Below are 27,116 nucleotides of genomic sequence, written 5' to 3' on the forward strand. Positions count from 1 at the left end.
AGAGAGCAAATGAGTAAGTCAGCATGCAACATTCCTCCATGGTTCCTTCTTCATGTTCCTGCCTTGCATTTCTTCACCTGCATCCCTCAGTGAGGGATTGTGACCAGTAAATGTAAGCCACATAAACTCTTTCCTCCTCAAGTTGTTGCCCATTAGAGTGTTTACAGGGCAACAGAATGAATCTGGAACAGCCTCTCAAGTGTTGGGTCAGGATTCCTACCTTAGTTGCCATCTTTCCTTGGGACCAAATATTCAAATGTCTGAGACCATGGCAAACAAACTACTGCATAGATGCACACAAAATAAATAAATAAATGGTTAAATAAAGAAATGAAAGATGTAATAAAATGTTATCTTTAAAATACTAAAAAAAATCATGTTAGGTTACTTTCAAATTTATGTGAATGCGTAATACTTTTGTTAAGAAGTGCACATATTTTTTTTTTACTATGTAATTGTTAAATCATCCCTAGGAGTAGAGTTTTGAAATGAAAAAATGGAGTTCAGTGATTCAGTCCAGATCCCATTCTTTTGGTGTTGGATTGGGTCTGTGTCAGGTGTGTTTTGACAGGTTTTACTTCATTGCCTCTCTCCCTCCACCCATATTGTTTGGAATCCTCTCTAAAGATAAGGCATAACACAAGTGTGACTCATTGACCACACACTGTATGTGGAAGTTCTGGTTAAGGATTCCAGGCAGGAGAAACAACAGTAGAAGCAAAGGTGGAATAATACAACTAAAATGGTGAGGACAATGGGCACTTATCATTTAAAAACTCGTATTTCATTTCCAGTATGAAAACTATATTTTTAAAGAAGCATGCACCCAATCCTAATCAGAAATGTAAGATTTTTTGTCACAATTTCCCCAGTTATCTATTGTGATAACCACCCAGTCAAACAGGAAGTCTACATTAAATTTTAAAATGACTTTAATGCTCAAATTGAACATAGATTACATGAAGTAAGGAATATCCCAGGAACAAACAAATTCATGTTAATTATCATAATTACATTTAAGCATGAAGAAACTCAATGTCATTGAAGATATAATTTCTTAACATCTGTGTATAAAGGTCATTTAGGAGTCACTGTTTTCTAACAATTCGATTATTTAAAAATGCCACTGTAGGCTGCTGATTTTCAAAAACATTTTGGAACATTTAAGAAAACAACTGTATTTATGTGAACCTCTATTTCTCAATATCAGAAATGGGAATACCCGAGAGTAAAGTGAAAAACCTGAGAAGAAAACCATAGTAAAGGCTTCACTAAGCCTACAAGGTGCTTTTCTCTGCTCTGAAGCCTGCCACAAGGCCACAGGGAGAGCTCTCGTGGATCTTGTTCCTGGCCATGGCTTTGTTTCTATCGCAGATCTTGGAGGTGGAGAATAACAGGTATAGTTTTCATTCTTGCACTTGGCCAGCTTGTGTGTATATTTATATTTGGTTCTGGCAGAAAATTTCTGTATGAAACTCACAAATTATGAAAACTCTTTTCCTTGAGTGTATTTTAAAAGCGTAAAGATGTAGACAAAAAACATTGATGTCAAATGGGGAGTATAAATTTCAGCATCCTGGGGTTTTGTCTTAGCGATGTCTCTCCCCCCTTCCCCCATTCCCCTGTCATAGAGAGAGAGAGAGAGAGAGAGAGAGAGAGAGAGAGAGAGAGAGAGAGAGAGAGAGAAGAGAGAGAGAACTGAACCTACAGGCTTCCATCCAAGAATTCATGAATAGTTTAACAAAGAAAGGGCAGAGCTATTGAGTAATCCAGGCTCATTAATTGTGTACTGGCCAGGAGGATCTGACTTTAAATCATTAATGCAGGCAACATTTCTCTCTAGAGCCATCAATGTGATTCTACTGCATGAAAAAATGTAATAATGATGGATTTGCTTTTCTTTTCTCTTTTACTTCTTGTTGGAACTTCAGAGACACAGGTATTTCATTTATACTCTTAAAAAATAAGGGGCTAAGTAAAAGACTGTAATGTTTTGAAGATGTCATTGTTTCCTTATTGACAAAGAGGAAGAGCTGGCATAGGTAGAAATATTGATTCACACTTTGATAACAGAGCATTTTGTAAGTTTTCATCTCATTATATGTTACACAGTAAACAGTGATATGATACAGCAAATTCATAGTTTGTAATGATATGGAACTTTGTTTTGAAATTTTGAGTAGTACAGTTATGTAGAAACGTTTTTAACTATTCAAATGATGAGAGATTTATTATTTTAACTTGCTTTTCAGAAATAATGCAGTGTTTACTCTTGGCATTCTAGGTTGATGTTTCCAATGATGTTTATGGCACTGGGTATGATGTAACGCTCTCTTCAATTTCTGCTACAACATATAGCTCACCTGTGAGTAGAACAGTGACAACAAACGTGACAAGTGAGTCCATGCTTTAAATTCCTTTTAAAAGTTGTTTACTCGTTATAACTCTGTTGGATAGAAATACTTACATGGGCGGCATACACATTGTATGTGTGAAATCAGTATAGAGTAATTGAAGTCAAATGGAAAGTTGAGAAAATGTTTAGAACTTGCCTTCCCTGGGCTCTTTTGTTTCCTTCACTTTCAAAGAGAAGAGGTAATTATATTTGCCTGTGAAGTGGATCAGAGCAATTGTTAATGGTGACATTTGGATTATTCCACCCAAGGCTGTTTTTTCCTTTGTTAGTTCTTGCAGGTAAGCCTTGTATTAACAAATTCTTTCAAAAAATGACTTGGCATCAAAAGTTTATTTGGCATGCAGTGTTTAGCAGCATTCCATTTTTTACATTCTTACAAAAGAATGTTTGTGGTATTACCTCAAAGAATTTATTTCTTAGTCTTTTTTTTTAATAGCAAAGTTCTAGGAAGAAGAAATTTATACTGTTTTCTGGGAACTTCAAAATGTTTACATATATAGATACTTTGCTTTTACTTTTTGATGGAAATAAAATAATCACTTGATTATTAATAATGTGAATTTTAAAAAAAAATAGAACCAGGGCCTCCAGTCTTCCTAGCTGGCGAGAGAGTTGGATCTGCTGGGATTCTTCTTTCGTGGAATACCCCGCCTAATCCAAATGGAAGGATCCTATCTTATGTTGTTAAGTACAAAGAAGTATGCCCGTGGATGCAGACAGCATACACCCGAGCGAGAGCAAAACCAGACAGTCTGGAGGTTCTTCTCACTAACCTTAACCCTGGAACGACATATGAGATTAAGGTAAATATTTTGTGAGTGGATGCTTAGTATTAAGTGGTAAATCCATGAGAAAAGTGCAAGAGTTTTTGTTCACCTTGTAAGTCTGATAGCTGAATGTGCTGAAGAGTGACAAGCTACATCTGTTCAACACCCAACTGCAAACCTGGTGAAGTAATTGTAACCCTCCTCTTCATATCTAAGTGGACCAATATTTACATATTATCCATTTTGAAAAGCTTTAGCTTAATATCTTCTATGGAAAGGAAATTAAGTTTAAATTCAATGCTTCAGGTTTCAAAGTGACAATATTACATGCCACTTATTTATTATTTTAAATTTTTTGCCGTGCAAGGATGGAACCCAGAGTCTTGTATATGTTAGGTAAAATGCTCAACCACCAGTCCACTTCCCCAGACTAAAACAGAGTTCTTTTCATCAGCATTTAAATTTAACATTGGTATTTTCTTCTAAACCTCTGGAACCTGAATGTACATTGCTAAACATTGGAATAATGGATTGAAAACAATTGAAGATACAGCTTTACTAAAACTAATGAATCTAATTCTATTTCACTTTTATTTACTGAACTCTTAGTTGCTTTTGTATTTCCAAAAGTGTGTGATGATTTACAACATCAACAATTGAAAATTTAATGTTTATTTGAATACTAAGTAAAGATGAACTTAAACAAAACAATACTATATTAGATTAAATAGAAATTTTAGTAGTTAGGGATAGCTATGACATTTGCAGTTGAGAAAGTAAAGAACAGAGGCATCCTCTTGGCTCCTCACTATTTTGAACATAATGTACATGCTTTGTTTTCTTTAAAAAGATACGTATGTATGTATGTATGTATGTATGTATGTATGTATGTATGTATGTATGTATTGTGTCATATGGGGGTGTGTGTTCCAGGGGATGTGCATGTTATGGTATAAGGGACAATTTGTGGGAGTTGAGTCTTTTCTTCTACCTCCTGTGTTACAGATCTCTAACTCAGGTTGTCAGGCTTGGTAACAAAGTCCTTACCTTCTGAGCCATCTCACTAGCCCTTGACTTTTCTATGAGTCTTAAAGCTAAGTGAATATGTTGAAGAAAATATTTAAGGGCTGAGTATGTGGCATTACTAACTGTGGTGGCCTTCCTTGATGAGAAGACTCAGTAGGGGAGTTTTTGTAAGAAAAGTTTTGACACCTGAAAATTGCAAAATGTATTTTCTAGAAACATACATATATTTAGGTTGACTAGCATCACAACATGTACTCCAGAGTGTAATAAATAAATAAATAAATATTAAATTTAACAGGATATAAGAAATTATTGTTGAGAACAAGTTGGTTTTCCCAGGCTAGTTCTGCTTAGATCTATTTTTATAGCTTTGCATTTTATTTCTCTGAATGTTGTCATTTCCATCTTACTAAGAGGCCTGTAGTCTATGTTTCATCTCACACTTTGTAAATCACTGCTGTGACATTTGCTCTCTTCAAATAAATGTCAGCCATGATGAATTCCAAAGGGAATTTGGTATGGTACATTTGATATCTTCAGAATAAGTAACACCTATGGGGAAAGCCTGTGAAGCACTCTATGTATATTATTTCAGTTAGTCTCTGAAAAAACCCTGTGACATAGGTAAATTACTATCCCCAGTTAAATATGAGAAAAACATGTGCCTTAGAAGAGTTAAGTAAATTACCTAAAGTACCCCATCTGGCAAGTGGGAGCACTACAAAATTGTTGGGGTCCACTCATGGCATTTTGTCATGGCTTAGGAGTCTTGCTGCCATTTCCAGGGTCTTCTCTGCCCATTCTTCTACCTCACTAAATCATGCAAGTAAAAAATAATTGTGCCCTTGTTAAATTTTGACTCTATGTACTCAAGCCAACTTATTTTTCGATGATACTGTTTCCTGAGTACTCATTTGCCCAAATGTAGAGTGTGAATCTTAATGTCTGTTGCCATACAAATAGTCTGTCCTACTAGTGTAGCACATGCAGTTGGTAAAGACTGAGCTTTGGAAAAATATTTCAACTGAATTCATGTTCTATGATTATTTCCTTTATGAACATGGCCAAGTCTTTTGATGTCTCACCCTGTTTTGCCATCTGAAGGATGTTGGCTGCACTTAGCTCCTAGTTTGATTATATGCCCCCTCCCTCCTCACCCACCCTTGTCACTTTCTATTATGAGATTATTTTAAGAAGTACAGGGAAGTCCTTTTAGAGCTTACCTTGTGGGGAAGTGACCGTTTTATCATTTCAGATTCTGTGTATTTAGAAAGCAAAGAGTTTGAATATCAAACCCTTGATCTGTTTCAGGTTGCTGCCGAAAACAGCGCTGGCATTGGAGTGTTTAGTGACCCATTTCTTTTCCAAACTGCAGAAAGTGGTAATTTCCTAAGGCATTAATTCTAGGTTTATCATGAGTTTTTATCATTTAAAAAATGCAACTTAATGAAAATATGATGCAAACTGTAAAATTATTGAGGATGCCTTTTCAATTCCTTTTAGCTATTTTGGGGCAGTAAAAGCATTCTTAAAAATGAAATTCTTCTTTCTAATCACAACAGCTATTTAGTATAAGGTTGGTGGCAGAATGTTTGAAAGCACAAGAAAAATAGAATAAAAAGTCATTTATTGTCTTGTCAGGCAAAGCAGCTCTATTTTGATTTAATTTATTTTAAGAAAAGTTCTTTTTTCGGCAGCCTAGGCTAGCGTTGAAGTCATTATGCCATCTAGGTTGGCCTCATATTTAGGATCTCCTGTATTAAGTGTCCTGCCAGCTGGGCTTACAAGTAGGTACCATCATGGCCGGCTTATAAAACACCTCTATGAATATTTTGGTGCACTGATGGCTCATCTTTTTTTCCCCATGCATATATATTCCTGTGACTATATAATGATGTAAATAGGCTTTGTCAAGTGGGCCTCTATATATCTTTTCCTATTAGCACTAGTGATAAGCGTTTGGTGACATCAGACATGAAAATGCAGACTTCAGTGATTAACATATCATTCATAAAACTCAGCCATTACCAAACCAATTGACACATCCCCTTCTTCCTGTGGCTGGGAGGAATCTTGATGTCATCTTCAATTCCTCCTTCCAAGTAATGTCTAAACCTACCAGCAGCTTCTAGCACTTTAATAAAATGTATCCAGTGTATTAACCCACACTGCAGTCCTTGCTGCCCAACCCATTTTCATTTCCTCATAAGATGACTAAAATAAACTTCTAACCCAATTAGAATAAAATAAAAACATAGAAAAGGTATTGCCAATTAACAAATATTTTCCATGGGTCTTATATTGGAATGGGATAAGATAAGCAAATATGTGAATTAATATGCCAGGTAGATTATAAGACTATACAATAACTTATATGATTTTTGAAATTATGGATGCTAGATATGTCTAAGTAATTCTCCCAATTGCTAAGCATAATTTAGCATGGGTCCTGGTATATAAAGAGGATAAAACAGTCACTGTAGAAAAAAGTGTATTATGTTCATTAATCAAGGTTTAATAGATATTAAATTCTATGGAGTACATGGGATGTGTAATTATTAAGAGAAGGGAAGTTTGTTTTCTTATAAGAACAGTAGTCCTAAGAGATGTACATACAGATAAATCAATGACACTGAGAGGAATGAATGCTATTCTACCTACCAACATTAAAAGCCCAGGACTTAACTCCCTAGGGAGCTTTGTTCTCTTTTTTTTTTTCAAGAAAATTTAAAATTTATTTCTGATTTAAATATTAAAGGAAGAACTTACACTTCAATGTCTAAAAAGATATGTATTAAAAATGGAAGTCTTGATTTGTGGGACTTTGGGTACTTTATAGTAAACCTATAGTTGGATCAAGATGCACAAATTCTCTCTCTACATAATCTCCAAATATTGGAGCTGGCACATGCAATAGACAAGCAGAATATTTAAATAGAGAAGACACTCCAAGCACAGAGAGGAAACAACGAGGATTAATTTTCAAACGCAGTGAAACTTCAAGAGGGATATACACCAGAAGTATTTCATTGAAGCAAAATAATGTTAGAACAAGTAAATATAAACATCCTTCTTCAAGGGAGGTTGTATTCCAGACTTGACAGATTGTTATTTGATTAATGTTTATCACTTACTGTTTTGGAAACAAAGCTTAGATCTTAATGTGCAAATTCCACTTCGCTTCATTTGCTCATTTCTCTTAAGGCACCACTGAAAATGCTTCAGTTTGTGTGCAATCTGTTATTGGTGTATAAATATTTAAGGGATATTCATAAAATATATAATTATAATGAGAATATTTTAATGATTAATATACATGAAAAAACACTACATTTTATACATTTAACAACCGTTTTTCCTTTGTTTTATTGTATTTTGTATACTCCAATAATTAAATTTAAATGTTTAACAAACATTAAATTTCAACTCCATTTCATTAATTCACCTTAAAGAAAATTTTCCACTTATTATTTATCTATTATATATTATTGTTATCTATCTATCTATCTATCTATCATCTATCTATTTACTTATTTATCTATTATCTATTAGTAATCATTCTCAATAACTGTGGTAATATACTTTTGTCATTAAAATGCATTTTGGCTTGGAATTTCTTCATTCTTATTGTGTAATTTGTATTGAATCTCAGGACCCAACTTCTTGCATAATTTACACAGCCTTCTTTTACAAATCAGATTTTGGTGTTCTTTTGATACAGTGAAACCTATACTCTAGCCATTTGGCATTTTAATACCAGTCACCATCATTGTTAGATGTTATCTTTCTTCAAGAATTTTTGTTTTATTTTTCAATCTGAAAGATCTTGATTATTTATTTGCATATTTAACCTAATTTACACAGTTTATTTTTACACTAATATCATGTAGTTGTCGATGAAACTAAACATACAGACTATCGTTATAGATAATTAATAATAGTATGATATTTGGGGACAGGTTCATTTTGAGGGTATATAAAAAGTCAAAATAAGAAAAAACATCAACTATTATTTGGATATCTATCCACTTGATGTTAGGCACTAGATGTTTATAAACATCTTAGATATGAATTTTGTGTAGTTTGGCTATGAGTTTGAATTTATCCCTTTCCCTCAACTTCTAGGGTATCTACATAGTTCTAAAATACTGAAGGAAGTAAAATTTTAGACCATGTTTGTTTGTATATTTACAAAAACTATTGATTGAATAGTTTGCAAGTGTATTTGAAATGCTTCAATGAATTAGTGGATATGCTAGATCAATAGACCAATAGTTTTGAAATATGCAGATATGGTTCAAGTCCATTTTATAAAAAAATTTAAAGTGAAATGAATAAACATATATTTAGGAAGAAAACTGACTTTATTCAATGTATTACATATTTAACTTCATATTATGTGGAAATTAATATCTCTAAAGAACATAAACAGCATGTAAGTTTTACAAGTTTCCCTCTCCTCCAATCCCTGTTTACCCTAGCTCCAGGTAAAGTGGTCAATCTGACAGTCGAAGCCCTCAACTATTCTGCAGTAAACTTGATTTGGTATTTACCCCGGCAACCAAATGGCAAAATCACTAGCTTCAAGATTAGTGTCAAACATGCCAGAAGTGGCATAATAGTGAAGGATGTCTCCATCAAAGTTGAGGACATTTTGACCGGGAAATTGCCTGAATGTAACGTGAGTGTTGTACAACACATGTCCTCACATCAAAAGTTTTGTTAAGCTTACGTCTTCAAGATTTCATATTTTGAAAAAAAAATAGGTCAGAAGTGGTTACATTATTTGAAACTGTCTTGATTTTAGGGTGTGAATTAAAGATTGGAAGATAATATCTCTTAGGCAGATCTTGAAAGACTTCATTATTGGGGCAGTTTTTGGTTCAGCAGAGGAAAGTCAGATGGAGATAGGGTGTATGTGGTGGGCTGGGTATTTTAGTTGGAGTGGGGGTACTTTTTAAGACCCCGAGGTGTGAAAGTGTAGTTCCTACTGGAGTAGAGGCCATAAGTCCATGCGTTACACGAGAAGGTACCTGTAAGGGAATATATCATCAATCTTAGATTAAATGAGTGAGCTCTTTGGTGGCATATCTTTTGAAAATATTGTTATTTTTTTCATTGATGTGAAGCCTATGGAAATACTATGCTAATTGTGTTACTACCTATGGAGAAATAGCCAAGCAAAATTATTTTGTTTTAAATAGTTTAGAGAAGACTCAAGAATCTTTTGTTTCAAATTCCAATCTATTTTGAATACACACACACATGTATATGTATGTGTACCTTAATGTCTGGGAATGTTACTTTTTTATTGTTGATTTCCTTTATTTGAGTAATTATGATTTAAGAAATAATAGGAATGGTGAAGAACATAAATTGAAATTTTCTTAGGTCTTTTGCTCTATTGATTTTGCATGAAATTTAAAAATTCTTATTGATGATTTAGCTGTTGCTTTGCCTTCATTTTATGTTACTTTAAATTCTACACAGAATTTCAAGATTAAAGTACAATGGATATAATAGATATACTGTGTGCTAATATTATAGATATCAGTGACTATAATTAAAATTTAACATTTCTCCCTGAAGCTCAATGTTAAATTTCTCATGCACATTGAGAAATAATATTTATAGTGTAAAGAAAAAAATGGGTTATGCTTCTTATGTTTACCTAGAGATGTCATGTGATTATTCCTACTGCAATTTCCTTTACACCTTAGGAGAACAGTGAATCTTTTCTGTGGAGTACCTCCAGTCCCTCTCCAACCCTCAGTAGAGTCACGCCTCCCCTCCGCACTACACATTCATCCAGCACATTGGCACGGAATAAGATCAGCTCTGTGTGGAAAGAGCCCGTCAGTTTTGTGGTGACTCACCTGAGACCATATACGACATATCTCTTTGAAGTTTCAGCTGTTACAACTGAAGCAGGGTATATTGACAGTACTATTGTTAGGACACCAGAATCAGGTACGATTTGTTTTTATTAGAAAGGAAGAAGATGACCTGATGTTATTGATAGAATAACCTTTCTTCTGTCCATAGAATAGTTTTGTTAACCTGACTTTTTTGAGTACTCTTTCTCCCATATTAAATATTAGATGTCCACTGGGAATATCTTGAATGCCAAACTAAACATTTAAAAGGTAAAGAGGCTTGAAAGAGGGAATGCTTTAGTTAGTATGAGTGAAATTTATCAATCAATGCCCTCTGTAATTCTTCCTAATTGTCTTTGCTCTGCCAATGCATTTTAGTTATCTGTAGTCTTCCCACTGTCATTGGTATTACCAGATGTGCAAGATAGTACCTGAAATAGCAGAACTAATGTTTATCAACATTTTATTATCAGATTATAGCAGTGGATAAAATATATAATGGCTCATATCTTTATGCTCAGCATTTTTCTTGCTTGAAAAATGGAGGCAGTCATGGGACCTTCTGCATGTTGGTGTTTTAGGGTTAAATGAGTACAATTAGACATCATTAACATTATTCATTTTTAAGAGCTCATATTCCTAGGTATGATTTATTTATACATGTATTTATGTGGGTACCAATACAGTATATTAGTGTAGATATTATGAACCTGATACTTTAGTACACATCTTAACACAAAATAGAAGTCTGATATGAATGTTGTAATATAGCATCACGCATCAGATATGATTGGTAACTTTTGAGGATACTACAAGTAATTAATAAGTCAACTTCATCTTTTCATCCAAAGGCATACTATTTTTCCTTCCCATGTTAGTTCGAGCTTATTATTGTCTATGTTTAAATAACTATATTTGAATCATAGTATATTATTCTTTTGTATTCCATATACAATATAAAATAATTTCATGGAAATTATATAAAATGAAATTTATTGGACAAGAATTTTGAGTAAATACTCAGAGTTGTTCCTTAGAACAAATATAAATACCGATGTGAAAAAAGTCATTGTATGGGAAGGACTCACCCTCCCTGGGGAGCAGAAAGGATATGTGATAAGCAGGGTTTTGGTTGCGGGGGTGGTAAGGGAGGAGGGGAGGGAGTGGGAACTGGGATTGACATGTAAATCAATCTTGTTTCTAATTCAAATAAAAAATAAATAAAAGAAAAATGTAATTGTATGTAAGTTTGAAGGTATTTTTTCATAATATTTCTATCTGTCCACAAGAAAGAGTTTCTCAAGCCAAATATCCACTTTGGTTGGAAATATTTATATATGTGTGATGAATATGTATATTATATATATTACATATGACTATGTATAACTAATATGTGTATCTCTACATTGGGATGATATAACATTGGAAAGGATTATATTACATAATTTTAAGGATGAAGTACATTACATCATCGTATACAGTACTAAGTACACTTAGAAAACAGTAAAAAGTTAATCTAACCAGTTCATGTGTCTTACTCAAATTCTACAACTCTAGACTGTTATGTTTTTCCATCAAGTTTAACATACGTTGCTTTTAGTGTGTTTTTTACATTGTAATATTTTCATATTGTACTATTTGTTTTTAACTATTTGTTTATATATTTGTCTTATATATTATATTCGTCTTCTCTATATTAATTTCAGTGCCTGAAGGACCACCACAAAACTGTGTAACAGGCAACATAACAGGAAAGGCCTTTTCAATTTCGTGGGACCCACCAACTATTGTAACAGGGAAGTTTAGCTACAGAGTTGAATTATATGGACCATCAGGTAAGACTTAGTTCATTTTGCCTTTACATTTTAGAATAAGACCTATAAAATATGTGGATAATTTATAACTGTTAAAAGACACAAAGTCTCGAAAAGACCCCAAATTGATGTGAATAATAGAAAATTAATGGGGAGATCAAGTCCTGTAGATCTTTTGTCTAAAGCCACAAATGCATGAAAGTATGCTAAAGAGCTGTCCATGCTCTGTGTGGGGAAGAAAAGAACTAGAGACAGAGCTTCAGGAAAGTTTTAGAGATGACAGGCACCTTCCAGCATTTGAACCAGAAGACCTTGACTCATATTCAAAAGACTATTATGTCTAGACTGTGACAAATCAGGCTTCCATTAGGACAGAGCATTCACTTCTAATCAGTGCTCTCTGGACATACTACGAGGGATCTGCGTATTCTGTGCAATGTTGTTGTGACCTTAAATTTGCCATGAAAAGGTTACTCAAAGTGATATGGGTGTCTTTAAATGGTAACAAATTCTCTATCATATAAAGGAGCAGGACTTGAATATCCTCTTGTCAGAGGAAATAGAGGAGTTCTTATATACTGTGGGACATAAATTAAATAAAAATTTCTCACTGAATCAGAGATCCCAAAGCTCCTGTCAATATTTAATTCAAGCAATGATCAAATAACATAAACTTTTACATTGTTGTTTATTTGAAAGCACTTAAAAATCCCCTTAAAGTTGCAAATCCTTCCTTGTGAAACATCTATGGCAGGCATCTCATGAGTAGACTTATTTCTAAATAACTTCTACTTCTAAAAATATGAAACACATGAAGTTCCTAAAAGTAAAAGATAGCTCATCTCCTATACCTGGCTCCAGTGCAAACACACACACACACACACACACACACACACACACACACACACACACACACACACAGCATAGCACATAAGTACCCACTCATACACATCTTTTCTATTTGGTATATTTTTCAACTCTAGGATGACATATACATTCTTTTAATTGGAAGTTTGAATGTTGAAAAGCTCAAAGGAGTAGGAAGCAGGCATGAAAGTAAGAAGAGTTGACAAATTCATTTTTATTAGGAATAAATATATCTGAGTTGCTAAAAATGAGAAACAAAAGGAAAATGACATAAGAGAGGTGAAAATTGTTGAAAAGGCGGTTCTTATGGTAGAGGCAAGATCTTTTTCTTAAATACAGGGAATGGATTAAGATATGAATATTGTTTGTCTATAGAAATGATTCTTAACCTTCCTAATGCTGTGACCTTTTAAAATAGCTCCTCATATTGTGGTGACCATGAAATTATTTCGTTTCTATAATTTTCCTACTGTTATGAATAATAATGTAAATATTTCTGGAGATAAAAATATTTTGGCGGTTTGACAAAGGTGTCAATACCTACAGGTTGAGAACCACTGGTCTATGGTAAGGTAGACTATAACAGGGTGGGGGTGGGGAGTTGCTGGTGGGATTGTGCAGGCACACATTGTCTAATTGATTTTAAGTATTTCAATGTAATTGGAACTACCTGAGACCGAAGACTGGACAAAAGATTTTGGAGAAAGTATGAAACAGTCATTGATAGGGCACCATTTTAGGACTCATTTGGAATGTAGTCAAGGTCCAAGTCATGGAAGTTAGAATGGGTTAGTTCATTTAAGTTTTATGTGAGGCAATTGGTGTTGACAATTACATTGAGTGGCGGGGGCATCAGTGATGAGGGTCCAAAGAAAGTAAAAGTATAGTTAGCAGCAAGATCCTGGACTTGGAGGTGTTAGTGAAATTAATGCTTTCTAATTAATTTAATGAGTAGCTGGAGTTCAGGTAGAATAACATGGCAGGAGATGGTTGTATGAAAATGAATTAATACATCCTTTGTAGCTATTGGTAATGACATTTATGATCAGAAAATTAGTCAAGAAGATGTTATAATTTAATGCTAATCTCTCAGGATAATAAAACCACCACATCTTAAAATGGTAGTATTGAGTTACACACCATGTACAGAATGAAAGTAGGTGAACTGAGGCTGGCTAATGTATATCATATTGACATGGGCTTGAAAACTGTGGACTTTATATAAGGAGACAGAGCAATGGTGCTCTCTGACCCTCCTGTGTTCTCCTCCAAACTCTGAGATCTTGAATTATATACACACACCATCATCCTCATCATCATTATATGCTGGGGATCTAACCAGAGCTTTGTGTGTGCTAGGCTAATAATATTGCAAATGAAGTATATTTTTAGCCACTGTTTCCCATTTAAGTACATTAAAAAATAAAATAGAAACTCAACAGGACTCTTCAATGTAAGAAAGGTTGTTTTAAGCACTGGAAGATCTTGTGTTGTTCCTACTGTTCAAATTTGCATTAAACTAAACAAAATATTTAAAATTATTCACTCAAGATAATAAATTTTAGTTTAACAGTTTTGTTATACTCCTTGCTTCTATACATTATATGAAATGATTGCATATTTATGCAACTAATCCATTGGTCTGGTCTGCTTTTTTTGCAGGGCGGATTTTGGATAATAGCACGAAAGACCTTAGATTTGCATTTACACACCTGACACCATTTACAATGTATGATGTTTATGTTGCTGCAGAAACTAGTGCAGGGGTTGGACCCAAGTCAAATCTTTCGGTATTTACCCCTCCAGATGGTAAGAACTTTCTCTTGTACAGAGTTAACACGATAGTTTCTTAAAAGCTTGTGAATTCTATTGAACTGGGAAAACATAATTTTAGAAGGAATTTGGTTTATGTCTATTTTAAATCCCCTAATTTTCCTTATGAAATTACTACCTACTTCATTAGCAGGCTTCACAAAGTAAGGAACCAGCAGCAAGGAGGACTAGAGAAGACTATGTGCACTGAAGGTGACAGAGATTCACAATGGCTTTTAGCAAAGCACCAAGTAGTCATAAATTAATCACACATTTAATATTGGTTAACAGTAGTATCAGGCAGACATGGAATGCCTTTTCTCACAAAAGTCACTTCTGGAGGTATCACTATATTCGTACCACCCAGAACAATGTATTTTGAAAATCAAAGGGTTATCTGGACTAGTAAGGGTTCCTGGTGGGAACAAATTACAAATTTTTCAGTGATTAAAGAAATTCTGAAAATAATATATCTCAAGAAATTATAAAATGTGTGCTTGTTAAGCGCCAATATTTTGGTGAAATCTATTGTTAAAGTATCATTTTAATATTATTATAAAGTATTATTTTTATATTATTATCAAGGACCATTTTCACACTCCATCCTATCCTTGCTCAATGGCTTTATTTCTGCTTCAATACAATTGTTGGCATGAAGGCAATCATGTTTCAGAGTAAACTAATACTTGAAAGAGTTTCCAGAACTTGTTTGTGTGGTAGCAAACATACAATAACTGGTAGGTTAAATATACATATATGTGCACACATCTTCTTCCTACACAATTAAATTGGCCATGCATTCACTACATTATCACTCATGGATTAGGCCATTAGAGGGCAGCAACTGTCAGGAAATTATGTCCATCTATCTCTTCAAAGAAAAAATTAAACCTTGATCTTATTTGGTTGTTGAATGAATGTAAAAAATATTATATTTATTGACATACAATGAAAATCTCTCTATATATGTTATATATTTATGTACAGTTTGAATATGAAGGTGAAAATGGGAATGTACACTAGTGTGGAAAAAGATTTCATGTTTTGATATTGAAGAGCCTTTGCTTTATGTGATTTTCCTAAAGTTTTCACTAATTCATTCCCACTAGTGCCTTGAGCATTTCCTAGAAAGTTGGATTTTTGCTTGGTTATGAAGCACAGCAGAGGGTTTTTTCCAACAACTATTTCACCCATTTTTTTCTTTTAAAAACATCTATTTGTGTGTGTGTGTGTGTGTGTGTGTGTGTGTGTGTGTGTGTGTGTGTGTGTGTGTGTGTGTGTGCCTGCCTCTGTGACAAGGGCATGTGTGAAGATGTTCAAGGAACAATTCTCTCAGGTGTGTCCTCTGGTTCTTTCTTTTTAGCTTTTTGTCCAAGGTCAAGCTTGGGTGATCCTGCTTACCTGCAAGTGCTCGTGGTAGAGCACGTATTTAGCACGAGTTAGAAACTTAGGTTCAATCTACAGCATGAAAATGATCAAAGCAAAACACAATTTAAAAACCAACAAAGCTATCACTTTTTTATTATAAGTCTTGATCTCTAGAATTTGATCAAGGCAAGGAATTAGATAACATGTTTCCAGAGACAATGCTACGTTGCTTCAACTGGATGTCACTTAAAATTTATTTTCTTTTATTTGTACATATTTTATTTACAAAATACATGAATCCTAAGGACCCTTGTCAAGAATTGTCACATGGGCTGTGTTTCACACCAAATTATCTTGAACGGATGACTCTTTCATTCATTATGAAAAGCAACTTGTCCTGTATTTCATCCTACCATCTCCATCAGCTATCTAGATCTTAGAGACTGCATCCTGGTGTCTCTTAGAGGGTATCCACTGGCTACAGGGTCTTTACAAAGGCTGGAAAAGCATGGATCTTACTGCTCAAACCTACCTTCCTTCATGGGATTCCATGATCATTCAGCTGCAGGAAGGCTTCCACAGGCCTCAGCAACTGCAAAGATGTTTTCAGCTTCTGACACTCATTAATTCCTCTCCCAATAATGAAATTATTCCATAAGAGAATCCTGAAACTACATGAGACAACCTAATAGTTCACTGCACTAGCTACAGTCAAGAAAATTGATATCTGAATTTTATTCTTTATCATTTATTTTTATAACAAGTTTCAATGTATTTTAATTAACATTATTTATTCACTGCTCCATGTCTTAACAATAATTAGAACTAGCGTACTTCTCCTAAATTATTACCTTTTAAAATAACCATTGTTCAAATATTCATAGAAAACTGCTGAGTTGACTTCTTACCGGAAATGGTGTGTGGTTGATTTCATTAACACCAAGATTCTTAAGATCCATAGTCATTTGGTTATCAGAGAAAAAAAAAACGTTATTTCTGTAGTAGTTCTCCAGGATCTTTCCCTAAGGTTTTAATACATACATCACATTATTTTACTGATCACGCATCTACTTAGGCATGAAGAGAGATGACAGAGGGGGACATGGTAATTTAATAATGTCCAATGTTCTGAATGTCATATAATTGTTGGCAAAACTCTGAGAGCTTCATCACTTCAGGTTTTTCATGAATCTCTCTGGATTTTAGTTTTAGTGCTCCCTCATGCTCTTTGAATAAAAGTCAGATTAAATTATGGAGAAAGGTTTCATATATTTTCATGTATTTTCTTTGCTTCAATATTATTGCCCCATTTCACTTCTTTTAATAGCTTTTCAACTAAAAACTTAAAATTATCCAGAATTTACTTGTATTAATTTTCTTGTTTCTCATAAAACTTCCAAATGTTTTGTTTTGAGAATGACTCAGTTTCTGTGGCTAACCCCTTCAGAACTGATTCTTCACTGTGAATAATTGCCCTATATGCCTGATTTTCTTTAATTTTGTATCAATATTAAAGGGATCAACCTAATCCACACTTCTCTGGTTTCTCTGTAAGAGTATTGGGATACCAGATATGTATCTTTCTAAAGAGAAAACAGTGCTGTCTGCTCCACTTCCTTCATTCATTAAGCTCTCTGTAGTCAGTATATATATATATATATATATATATATATATATATATATATATATATCTCCCCTTAATCTTTACTTGAATTACAATATTAGGCATTAGTGTCATGATGCAGTTTTTAAGTTTTGTTGATGAACATATATAAAAATGTCTGCTATTATTCATAAATTTGGTTCACATATTAACAGTTATAGTACATGTGTATTTTGCTTTGTTATTGATACAATTGATGTGTTCCTACAATGCTTTCACAAAGAAGAAAGGACAGTTCACTTATTTATCAAGTAGAAGACTTATTGCCTGGTGAAATAAAAGGTTTAGTTATGAGTTGTATGTTAATTTAAATTAATGGAAAAATGCCTGATCTCAATCTCCTCTATGATTTATATTACACAATACTGTCTAAGGGCTTTGCAACATAACAACTCCAATAAAAGGAGTAAAGAAAGATAAAAAGAGGTTTCTGTGTCTTTCAGCCTGTTTCTTTACAGTCACTTGAAAAGGTTTTCTATTCTTGGATAACACATGGGGGTAAGCAAATAAGAGCTAGAAGCAATAATTGTAATAAAATTTTCTTTTATATAATTTAATAATAAAAATAAAACTTTTTATAAAACTTTCCTTTTATAAAAATGATAATTTTAATTAAATAAGACAGGCGAGCTACTGCATAAGGCTTTATGCCTCTTTAATCCTTGTGTCTTCAGGTGCATAGAATAATGACCACCAGTGTGTCCAGTGATGAATGAGTGTCTCACTAGTTGTGGGGTCCTACTCTAGAACTCTTTCAACAGCATCTTTCTTAGACCAAACTCTATGCTTGCCTCAGATCAGAAGATCAGTGGGGAGAGATGTCTGAAGAGTTGTCTTTCATTACTGACTCAAAATTGTAGCTAGTTATATTGTGCTTACCCCACTTCCCATTACAGCCTTTGCCCATGTAGATACTAGAATCTTAACCAGCAAAATGATTTTCAGTCATAAGTATTCAAGTAATTAGAAATATTGGTATTGTTGCATTGTCTAGGTGGTTCCTGTACTGATATTTGCATGGAGACAGATAAAAACAATCTGTTGGAGGCAAATCTACACAGTTATAGCACACTACATGCTTAGATTAGACATAAATGATACTATAGATATAAATATAAACACTATTAGATATAAATGATACTCTGATCATAGTGATTCTCATGGGAGTGGTGACATTACTTTCAGTTTCTATTGTTTTAGAAAGGGAAGGTGTCCTTCTCTGTCTCTTCTTGAGGTTGTATTACTCTCCTGTAACTGGAATTTGCTCACCCTAGACCACTTATAGATGGCAAAGGGACATGAGCTTAGTGTGCTGTTATATTTTGAATATAAAGGGAGATGTTTTCATGTTGCATTTTCTCTTTCTTGAATCTGTAGTTTAGAAGTTTCTTTCATTTTTGATCCTTACAGTAACTTTATGAGAGCTAAAGGAAAGTTAGAAATGAACCATAGGTAAGCAAAAGGACTTGGCTGCCAGGTTATTCACAAGCATGATAGAACACCCAGCCGTTTTTTATCCTTGTTTCCTGGTTTCATTGTCTTTAAGGCAGTGGAAGGTTTCCTAGATATCACTCTTGGCCATGTTATGCATAAAAACTTGTTTTAATTACTTGGTGCTTCATGCAAACGTTTGTTTGCTTGTCCTGTTTTTTTTCCAGTTCAAAAAGTGAGGACACAAAATTTTGGCCTCATATGGTTACCTTGTAAACTCAGCAGATAAAGTAATTCAACTGAATCTTCATACAAGTTCATGTAATAAATGAAGAGACAGCAAATTGCACTTGTATTTCATTTTATCCCATTGTACCAGATACTTTTTTGGGGGGTATTTTATTATGTTTCTTATGAAGACATTAAGGTTTTGACTAGGTATTAATTATTTATAAGAGTTTCTCTGGAAATTTCATCCTCCTCCTCCTCTTCTTCTTCTTCCTCATCCTCCTCTTCTTCTTCCTCCTTCCTTCCTTCTTCCCCTCCTTCTCTCTCTCTCTCTCTCTCTCTCTGTCTCTCTCTATCCTTCTCCTCCTTCTCCTCCTCTCCCTCCTCCTCCTCTTCCTTCTCCTCCTCCTTTTTGTGCTTGTGAACTCTTGGAGGCCTGTCTTTACCATAGTGCCATTGTGGAAGTCAGAGAACAACACTGGGCAGTCTATTCTTTCTTTCCTTCCCTAAGGAACTCTGTGGGTCTAGCTGAGACACTCAAGCTCAGGTTGTCAGGCATGAAGGCAAGTACTTTCAACCCCTGAGCATCTCACCCATTTGGAGATTATTTTAGTGACATGGTCTGATCAAATGGTATGCCATTTTGTTTTTGGGAAATGATTCCATGTTATGTTTTGAGAAGAATGCACATACAATTAGTTTTAAATTCCCGTGTACTTGAGAAATCTTTTACCACACTGAATTTTTAATATGGTAGCAATTATTCTAGTCAATTTCCCCAGAGCTATTTGCATATCTAATATTATGGGCTAAGGATTTAGGGAATATTTTGCATTTGAAAATGTATTTTCTTTTTCTAATTCTCTTTTAAAATAATTTTTAGTTCCAGGTGCAGTGTTCGATTTACAAATCACAGAGGTAGAAGCCACAGAAATCAGAATTACTTGGAGGAAACCTCGACAACCAAATGGAATCATCAACCAATACCGTGTGAAAGTGTCAGTCCTGGAGACAGGAGTCCTTTTGGAAAATACTCTGCTCATAGGACAAGATGAGGTATTGCACTTCCTTTTCCCAATTTGCTCAGGCCTTTCTGTTGGTCCTGGTCTTGATGATGTGGTTGCTTTGCCTACCTTCTACATAAAGACTTAGCAAACGTGCTACCAGGAAGTAAAATGAATTGAGATATTAACTAGATAGTAGTTATTTTAGGACTTATACTTAAGTGTTACTAGTCTTCTTCATATGAAAAATGTCTATTGAACCATCACATAGAACTAAAGGTACTTCAATATGTGAATTTTATTATTCTAATCCAGTTAATGAGTTATTTGTAGACAATGATTGTGATTTAAATACTCTCTCAGAGGCTCATAATTTAGAAAAGTTGCCAAAAGACCAAAAAGACTTTGGTCCACAAGTGATTCTGCCCTATCAGAACTTGAGAAGCTAACGGCCTCAGCACTGCCTTTTATTAGTGAAAACATATTACTAAATATAAAGAAAGTCAAGTGTTCAATTTAACATGAGAGGCCTTGGTCTTTTTAATACATTACATTTAAGCACAGTGGCTATCTTATTTTTCTCCTCTTGTCTTGTTAGAAAGTACAGGCAGCTGATGTGCGGCACTGTCTTTACTTCCCTGGCCAGGCTAGCCACTCACCTGTGAGGATTCTTGAAATCCCCAGACTTCTCATATCCTCATGTTGGACACTCCCTGGGTACTCTAAGGCTAAGTGTACTTAGGAACAGAGTAGCCATTAGAGATATATGTGATGCTTATTAAGAGATTGGCTTCTGTTGCTTTTAGTTCAAAATTGCTACTCTTGTACTATGTAGCACTAATCTCTCTTTCCACACTCTATTTCTAGTACCAGACCTCCTTTAACTCTGACATTGATTTCACCATGGTGCTCAGGGCTGTGTAGTTATACGGGACTTCTCACTCCAAGTTGTTAGCCACATCCATCCCCAGGTTAAACTTTAGTCCTCTGTTGTGTCCTTTCTTCTGTATAACGGATGGCGAGTTATAGGTTTTCTGATATTCTGGTTGGCATCTCATCAAAGAGCAGAAGCTTAAGCATTTGTTGCTGCCGAGAACATCTTAAAATAGATATGTGCTTTTCTTTGAACAAGGTGACTGGTTTCCCAAGTCTGCTAATGGCATTTGCTGAATGGCCAGAGCACACCTGTTTTCCTCTATAAGTTAAAAGGTTCTGTAATGGCCAGGTGGAGATTCTGTAACGTAGTAGAAAGAATATTATTATTAGAGCCATTCAATCTGCATTTAAATATGGACCTGTCTATTGCAGGATAAAATGGTAAAGAGTGTAGGTGTAGAAAGCAAACAGTTAGGGCTTAGTACCTGGTTCTGCCATTATTGATGGCTTAGTCCTGGGAAAGGAGGACTGACTCTTTTTGCTCGAGATTTAAATTAAGAATTACACAATTACCTGTAGTGAAGTGTCAATGACGTGGACTTCATAGATGATGTGTTAAAAGAACTTAGCACTGTAGCTGACATGTAATAAGTTTTGTGTTAATATTTGTGACTTGTTGGAATTAATCTTGGCATTAGACCTTTCACTCTACAGGAGATTCAATTTCTAAACCCCTCTTAATAAGAACCATACTATTCCTATGTCTGTAAGGGGATCCTTTCTTCTTACATCAGATTCATTTCAGGCACTGTACTTTCTCATGTGACTGTCACTGTGCTCACTTTAGAACATTCATAGGGGTCATAGCTACAGCGAAAGGTCTAAACCAAGGGGCCTTGGTTCCTTGATCTGTCTCTGCTGTGCTTTACAAATGTGACATAGGACAATTCAAACTACAAAGAATTTCTGGTTCATGTTTAATGGGGCAAGTCCTTCTGTGTATGTTTATCTTATTGGTTGTTGAGTAAAGTACTGTTAGCCAATGAAGAAGCAAGTTAGGAGGGACTAGGAGTCAAGGAGGATTCTGGGAAATGTAGTAAAGATAAGTCTTGTGATCCAGGCAGGAAGTGACATAGCAGAATATAAGCAGGAAATTGCTCTCTTACTCTTCCTCTTCCTCCTGCTCTCTGCTCTGGAGCCACCATGTGATCCCAGGAAGACAGGACACATTCCACCGGCGTCCTCCATAAGTCTTATGATTATGGTTGATAATTAAGACTGAGCTAGCAGATAAGAAATCCTAATCATTGGACAACAGTATTGTAAATAATACAATATTCTGCCCACATGGTGGGCAGAACTCAGGTAGCTTTGGTGGAAAGATTTATGGCTACACATTTTTTTTTTAGTGTGTGTGTGACGTCTTTTTTTTTTTTTTTTTTTTTTTTTTTTGGTTTGAGGTAGGATCTTTTTTTGGTCCAGAACTTTGGTACATGGGCAAGTATGATGGTTTGAAAGAAAATGGCCCCCAAAAGGAATGACACTATTGGGAGATGTGGGTTTTTGGAGTATTATGGCCTTGTTGAAGGAAGTGTGTCACTGTGAAGGCAGCTTTGTAGGTCTCCTATGTGCTCAAGCTAGCCCGGTGAGTCAGACCACTTCTTGTTGCCTCCAAGTCAAGATGTAGGACACTCAGCTACTTCTCCAGCACCATGTCTGCCTGCATGCTGCCATGTTGCACCAAGACGATTATGGACTAAACATCTGAAAATGTAAACCACCACAGTGAAGTATTTTTCCTTCATGAGAGTTGCTTTGTGATGTTGTCTCCTCATAGCAATAGAATCCATAACTAAGGCACTCTGTATCCTTTAATTGCATCACTGGGAACACTGACGCATGTCACCATGCTCAGTTGTTTGTGTAGGTTCTGAGCACCTGAACCCTGGCACTCTGGCTTCTCAGGCATTTGCTTTACCTACTGAGTCATCTCACCAACTCATGCTTCCACTTTTATAATTTTCCCCATGTATCTTACAGGGATAGGAGTATAGCACAACAAATGAAAATCCATGGATTAATATACGCATTGAACATCTTGTTTTCTTGTCATGAGTATCTCTCAGGTTAAGTATCCTACCCCATTCACCTCCATTTCTGTCCCAAGAGCACTTTAAATCTTTGGAATCATTTTAGGAGTCACATGTGACCTTAATGACGGGGTTGCATATCTTTAACAGTTCTTATGGCATTAACACATTTCTTCTCTAAAATAATGTAATTCCTTTCCTAAATTCATCCTTCTACCCCATACTACACAGATTTTTTATGCCACTTGTTCCTTAATTCTTCATCTACTTTTTTATATTGCAACTTTGCAATGTTTTGGGTTTAAATGATTAAACAAAACAGCAAAGCTAGAAGATATCCTTACTATTTTCTAACATCTTTATAGAGATATTTCAGAGAGCTCTTTTCCCCCCTGCACTCTTACTTCTCAGCACTTTGTCATGCAATTGTGTTTGTTTCTTTAGTATCTCCAAGTTTCAGGTGTTTACCACCACTGAACCCCGAGTATAGCCCCAGTTAAAAATGATCTCACATTTTCAACCACTGATTCCTCTTTGCATTCCAGTTTCATACCTTTTGTTTCTGGTATTGTGAATTTCTACCCAGTGTGATTCTGCCAGGGTTCAAGTGTCTCTAAACCCCACTCCCATAAAACAAAATAACAGAAAACCAAACCAAACAAACCCTTCAATGAATAACAGGATGGTAGGGAGCAGGAGGCTGGGATCCTAGCAGCAGAGACTGTGTAACAGAAATGATGATTGTATATGAAGATTCCACAGGTCACCCAGAATAGAGCTGGTAATTAATAGTTTCGTATGACAAGGACACTGAAGAGGGGCTTACCTAAAGGTTAAGCACCAAGCTATGGGCTGAGAATTTCTTCGTCTCTTGATCTTATTTGATTTTGAAAATAGTATTTCAAATGTTATTCAGAAGACTTTAAAATGACATTAATGACACTGTAAGTCTGCTTTTCCTTTTAGAACAATGACACTATTGTCCTCCATTCATGAAAATTTGAGATACTGATGACTTCCTCAAATTATGCTCTCCTTAGTAGCCAAGAGTCACATAGCCGGCTGTTTCTACCTTCAGAGTGTGGCTCTAGTGAATCTCTGTCCCATTTCTGTGTTTTTACCTTCACTCATCATTGAGTCTCTTTCCTAAACTTTCTTTGTTGTCTCATTGTATTAGTTTTCCACTGTTAGGTGACTATTTGACAGATTCAGCAGCTTCAAACAATGCACACCCATTTTTATCACAGTTTCTGACAACCAGAGTGTATAGACAGCTTCATCAAGATCTCTGCTTAGGTCTGCTAAGACTGCTAAGTCAAGGGGGTGGCTGGGGTGTGGTCTCATCCTGAGACTTGGCTGAAAGAGAGTCTGCTTCTAGGCTTGTTCATTGTTTTGGCAGATTTAATTTTCTTTTAGCTATAGAATTAAGGGCCTTGGCATCTCATTGGATTTTGTTTTTACTTGGTGCCACCCTTTACTCCTAGAAGATACTACAGTTTCTTACCTAGGGGTTGTTCTATCTAGCTTTTTACTTAATCAGACAGGAAGGTCTGTAAAATACCATGTGATTACATCCTTGACCTTTGTAACAGTAGCAGGTCCCATCTCACCAACAGGAGAGGGAAGAGATTACTAGAAGGAGGTAGATGACTAGTGGGGGGAAGCTCAGAGGTTGCTCACTGCAGATTTCACAAATGTTCCAGTGCCTAGTAAATTATTTATTGAAAGTAAATACATCTGATCTGAGAACTCATGAGGGAGATGTGTATGTATATAAGTCATCTAGTCTCTGCTTATAGCCCCAAATCAAAAGACTGTAAAACAGCCTAACACAGAATATAAGCATCTTATTCAGTGATTTTGGAAATAAACACAGAACCCAAACCAGAAATGGTTAAAAATGCTTCTTAGGAACAAAGTCTGGAGAGGGAAGATGGGAACAGGACATTGCTATTGTCATGACAATCTTTTATCATTCCTTTCATCCTGTTCTTTTTTTTTCTTCTGCACCCCAAAGGACACTTACCATGATGAGAAATTACATAGAAACAAAACTACTCTATTCTCTGTCTCACTGGTTTCAATATCTTCATTGGAATTTTTTCCTGCTTTTCCTTTGTGGTTTTCTTGTTACTTATAAATAGGTATTATTAAAATAATATGAAGTATCTTTAGGATATTAGGTATCTTTAGGATATTAGATTTGATACTTAAAAGTTTTGAAAAATATGTTTGCAGTTTGAATACCAGAGCTTGAGGAATTTTGTTTCAACTTCTCAATATGCATTTGAGTCTCATTTTTTAATCAACAACTGGAAACTCAACGTCAACTAAAAGTGTCACCAACTGTGATGATGAGGGATTAGTACCGAAAAAGAAGCTTCCAGACAATAAACTCTAAAACGCTGAACATTGTTCATTCTTGACACACTGTTTTTTTTTTTTTTTAACTATAAGGCTCTATATATTCTGACAAACCCAGAACAAGCATAGATAGATGAGATACTTTTAGCCTTTTACTGCTTGGGGCTGAAATATTTGCTTGTGATATTTACTAGTGTGTCCTGCTCCCTGCTCTCCTTTCTTGCCCTGTGGTATTTATTATAGTGCCTCTTGGGGATTTGAAACCATGAAACCTACTCTGCTATCACTGGTCTTATTAAATGATCACATGACAATAGGAGGGAGTTGAAATTTCAGTAGTGTAACCAATTGACTTCTCATGGGTACAAGTGCTCAGTGTTTTATTTGACATATGGTATCTTAAAATGCTATTCTGTGTATTAATATAACAATACATAAATATTTAACATTTTATTGTGGATGGGCAATCTTCTTCAGAAAATCTTCCCTTTCTCATGAGTTCGGCTTTCCAGGTTATCTCTGCTGAGTCACTCCCCTGATTGCATTTTGTAGTGTGACAATGATGCATTCAGCAAACTCAGTGCAGTGTTCTGTATCGAGTTAAAGTAGAACCACGCCAAGCAGAATGAATTTCTCCATTACTGTAAATTTTCTCCAATTAAAACAAAGGTTAAAATTAATATTTTTGGATGCCACATTCTTTCAGGATTGAAGCCTGAAGACCCTTATGAACATCCCTCTGTGAAATGATGTTTATTTAGTTGAATATCACATTTTTGATACAGCCCGAGGCATTTTTTCTTGTAGTCATCAACTTGGTTGATAGCATCACAGACTTGAGAGATCAATATTGATGATTTCTTTCATTTTATACCTTTCTCAAATATGTTGATATCTTTGTCTGGTGAACCAGAGAAGAGATCCAGCTTCATTAGTACAGAAGAGGCTCAGTGACTAGGAATGCCTTAGCAGGAGTATATTGAACAGATATGGAACAAAACCTGATTAAAGCCTGAAGCACTTGCTCACCAAAGTGATGTCTGGAGTTAGCATCCTTTAGGATGCTTTCAAACATGCTAACTATTAACTTTCCTTTTATTACTTTTAAAAATATCAACACAATTGATATATTGCAATAGTGTTATCTATTAAGAATAAGTCAGATATCCAATTAATTAAATTCAGCAGAACTCCAGTGACTCTAATCTGACAAAAATCCCACGTTAAAAAGAATGTAAAGGGGCAGAGGGTAAGAAGTAGAAATAAAGGCACTAGAGTGGAAAAAGAGAGCCCATTGCAACACTCACAAGTTTGACACCTACTGAGTGCAAATGAGAACTGTTGACTTTCTACTTTAGGTAAACTTGTACAGGTCCTATGCAGTCCTGACCATTACTGGATATTTAGTAGCATCCCTGGCTACTACCTGCTCAAAGTATATTTCCAGTTGTTACAAAGACAGCGTCTTCAGAAGTTACCCTATGTTTCAAAAAGCAAAGTACCAGCTCCTAGTT

General features: G+C 35.1%; 1 protein-coding gene across 1 annotated transcript in view; it reads left to right on the forward strand.

Moving 5' to 3' along the window:
• The first annotated feature begins 1,882 nt into the window (after window positions 1-1,882).
• Ptprq (protein tyrosine phosphatase receptor type Q) overlaps window positions 1,883-27,116 on the forward strand; it is a 181,533-nt gene continuing 156,299 nt past the window's right edge. The window contains exons 1-9 of the mRNA XM_027392465.2: window positions 1,883-1,939; window positions 2,285-2,396; window positions 2,993-3,219; window positions 5,521-5,590; window positions 8,691-8,890; window positions 9,930-10,179; window positions 11,792-11,920; window positions 14,429-14,575; window positions 20,152-20,324. Of these exons, the coding sequence (XP_027248266.1) occupies window positions 1,883-1,939; window positions 2,285-2,396; window positions 2,993-3,219; window positions 5,521-5,590; window positions 8,691-8,890; window positions 9,930-10,179; window positions 11,792-11,920; window positions 14,429-14,575; window positions 20,152-20,324 (1,365 nt within the window). The remainder of the gene's footprint in view (window positions 1,940-2,284; window positions 2,397-2,992; window positions 3,220-5,520; window positions 5,591-8,690; window positions 8,891-9,929; window positions 10,180-11,791; window positions 11,921-14,428; window positions 14,576-20,151; window positions 20,325-27,116) is intronic.

This window comes from Cricetulus griseus (genome assembly GCF_003668045.3).
Source record: "Cricetulus griseus strain 17A/GY chromosome 1 unlocalized genomic scaffold, alternate assembly CriGri-PICRH-1.0 chr1_0, whole genome shotgun sequence".
Classification (NCBI taxonomy): Eukaryota; Metazoa; Chordata; class Mammalia; order Rodentia; family Cricetidae; genus Cricetulus; species Cricetulus griseus.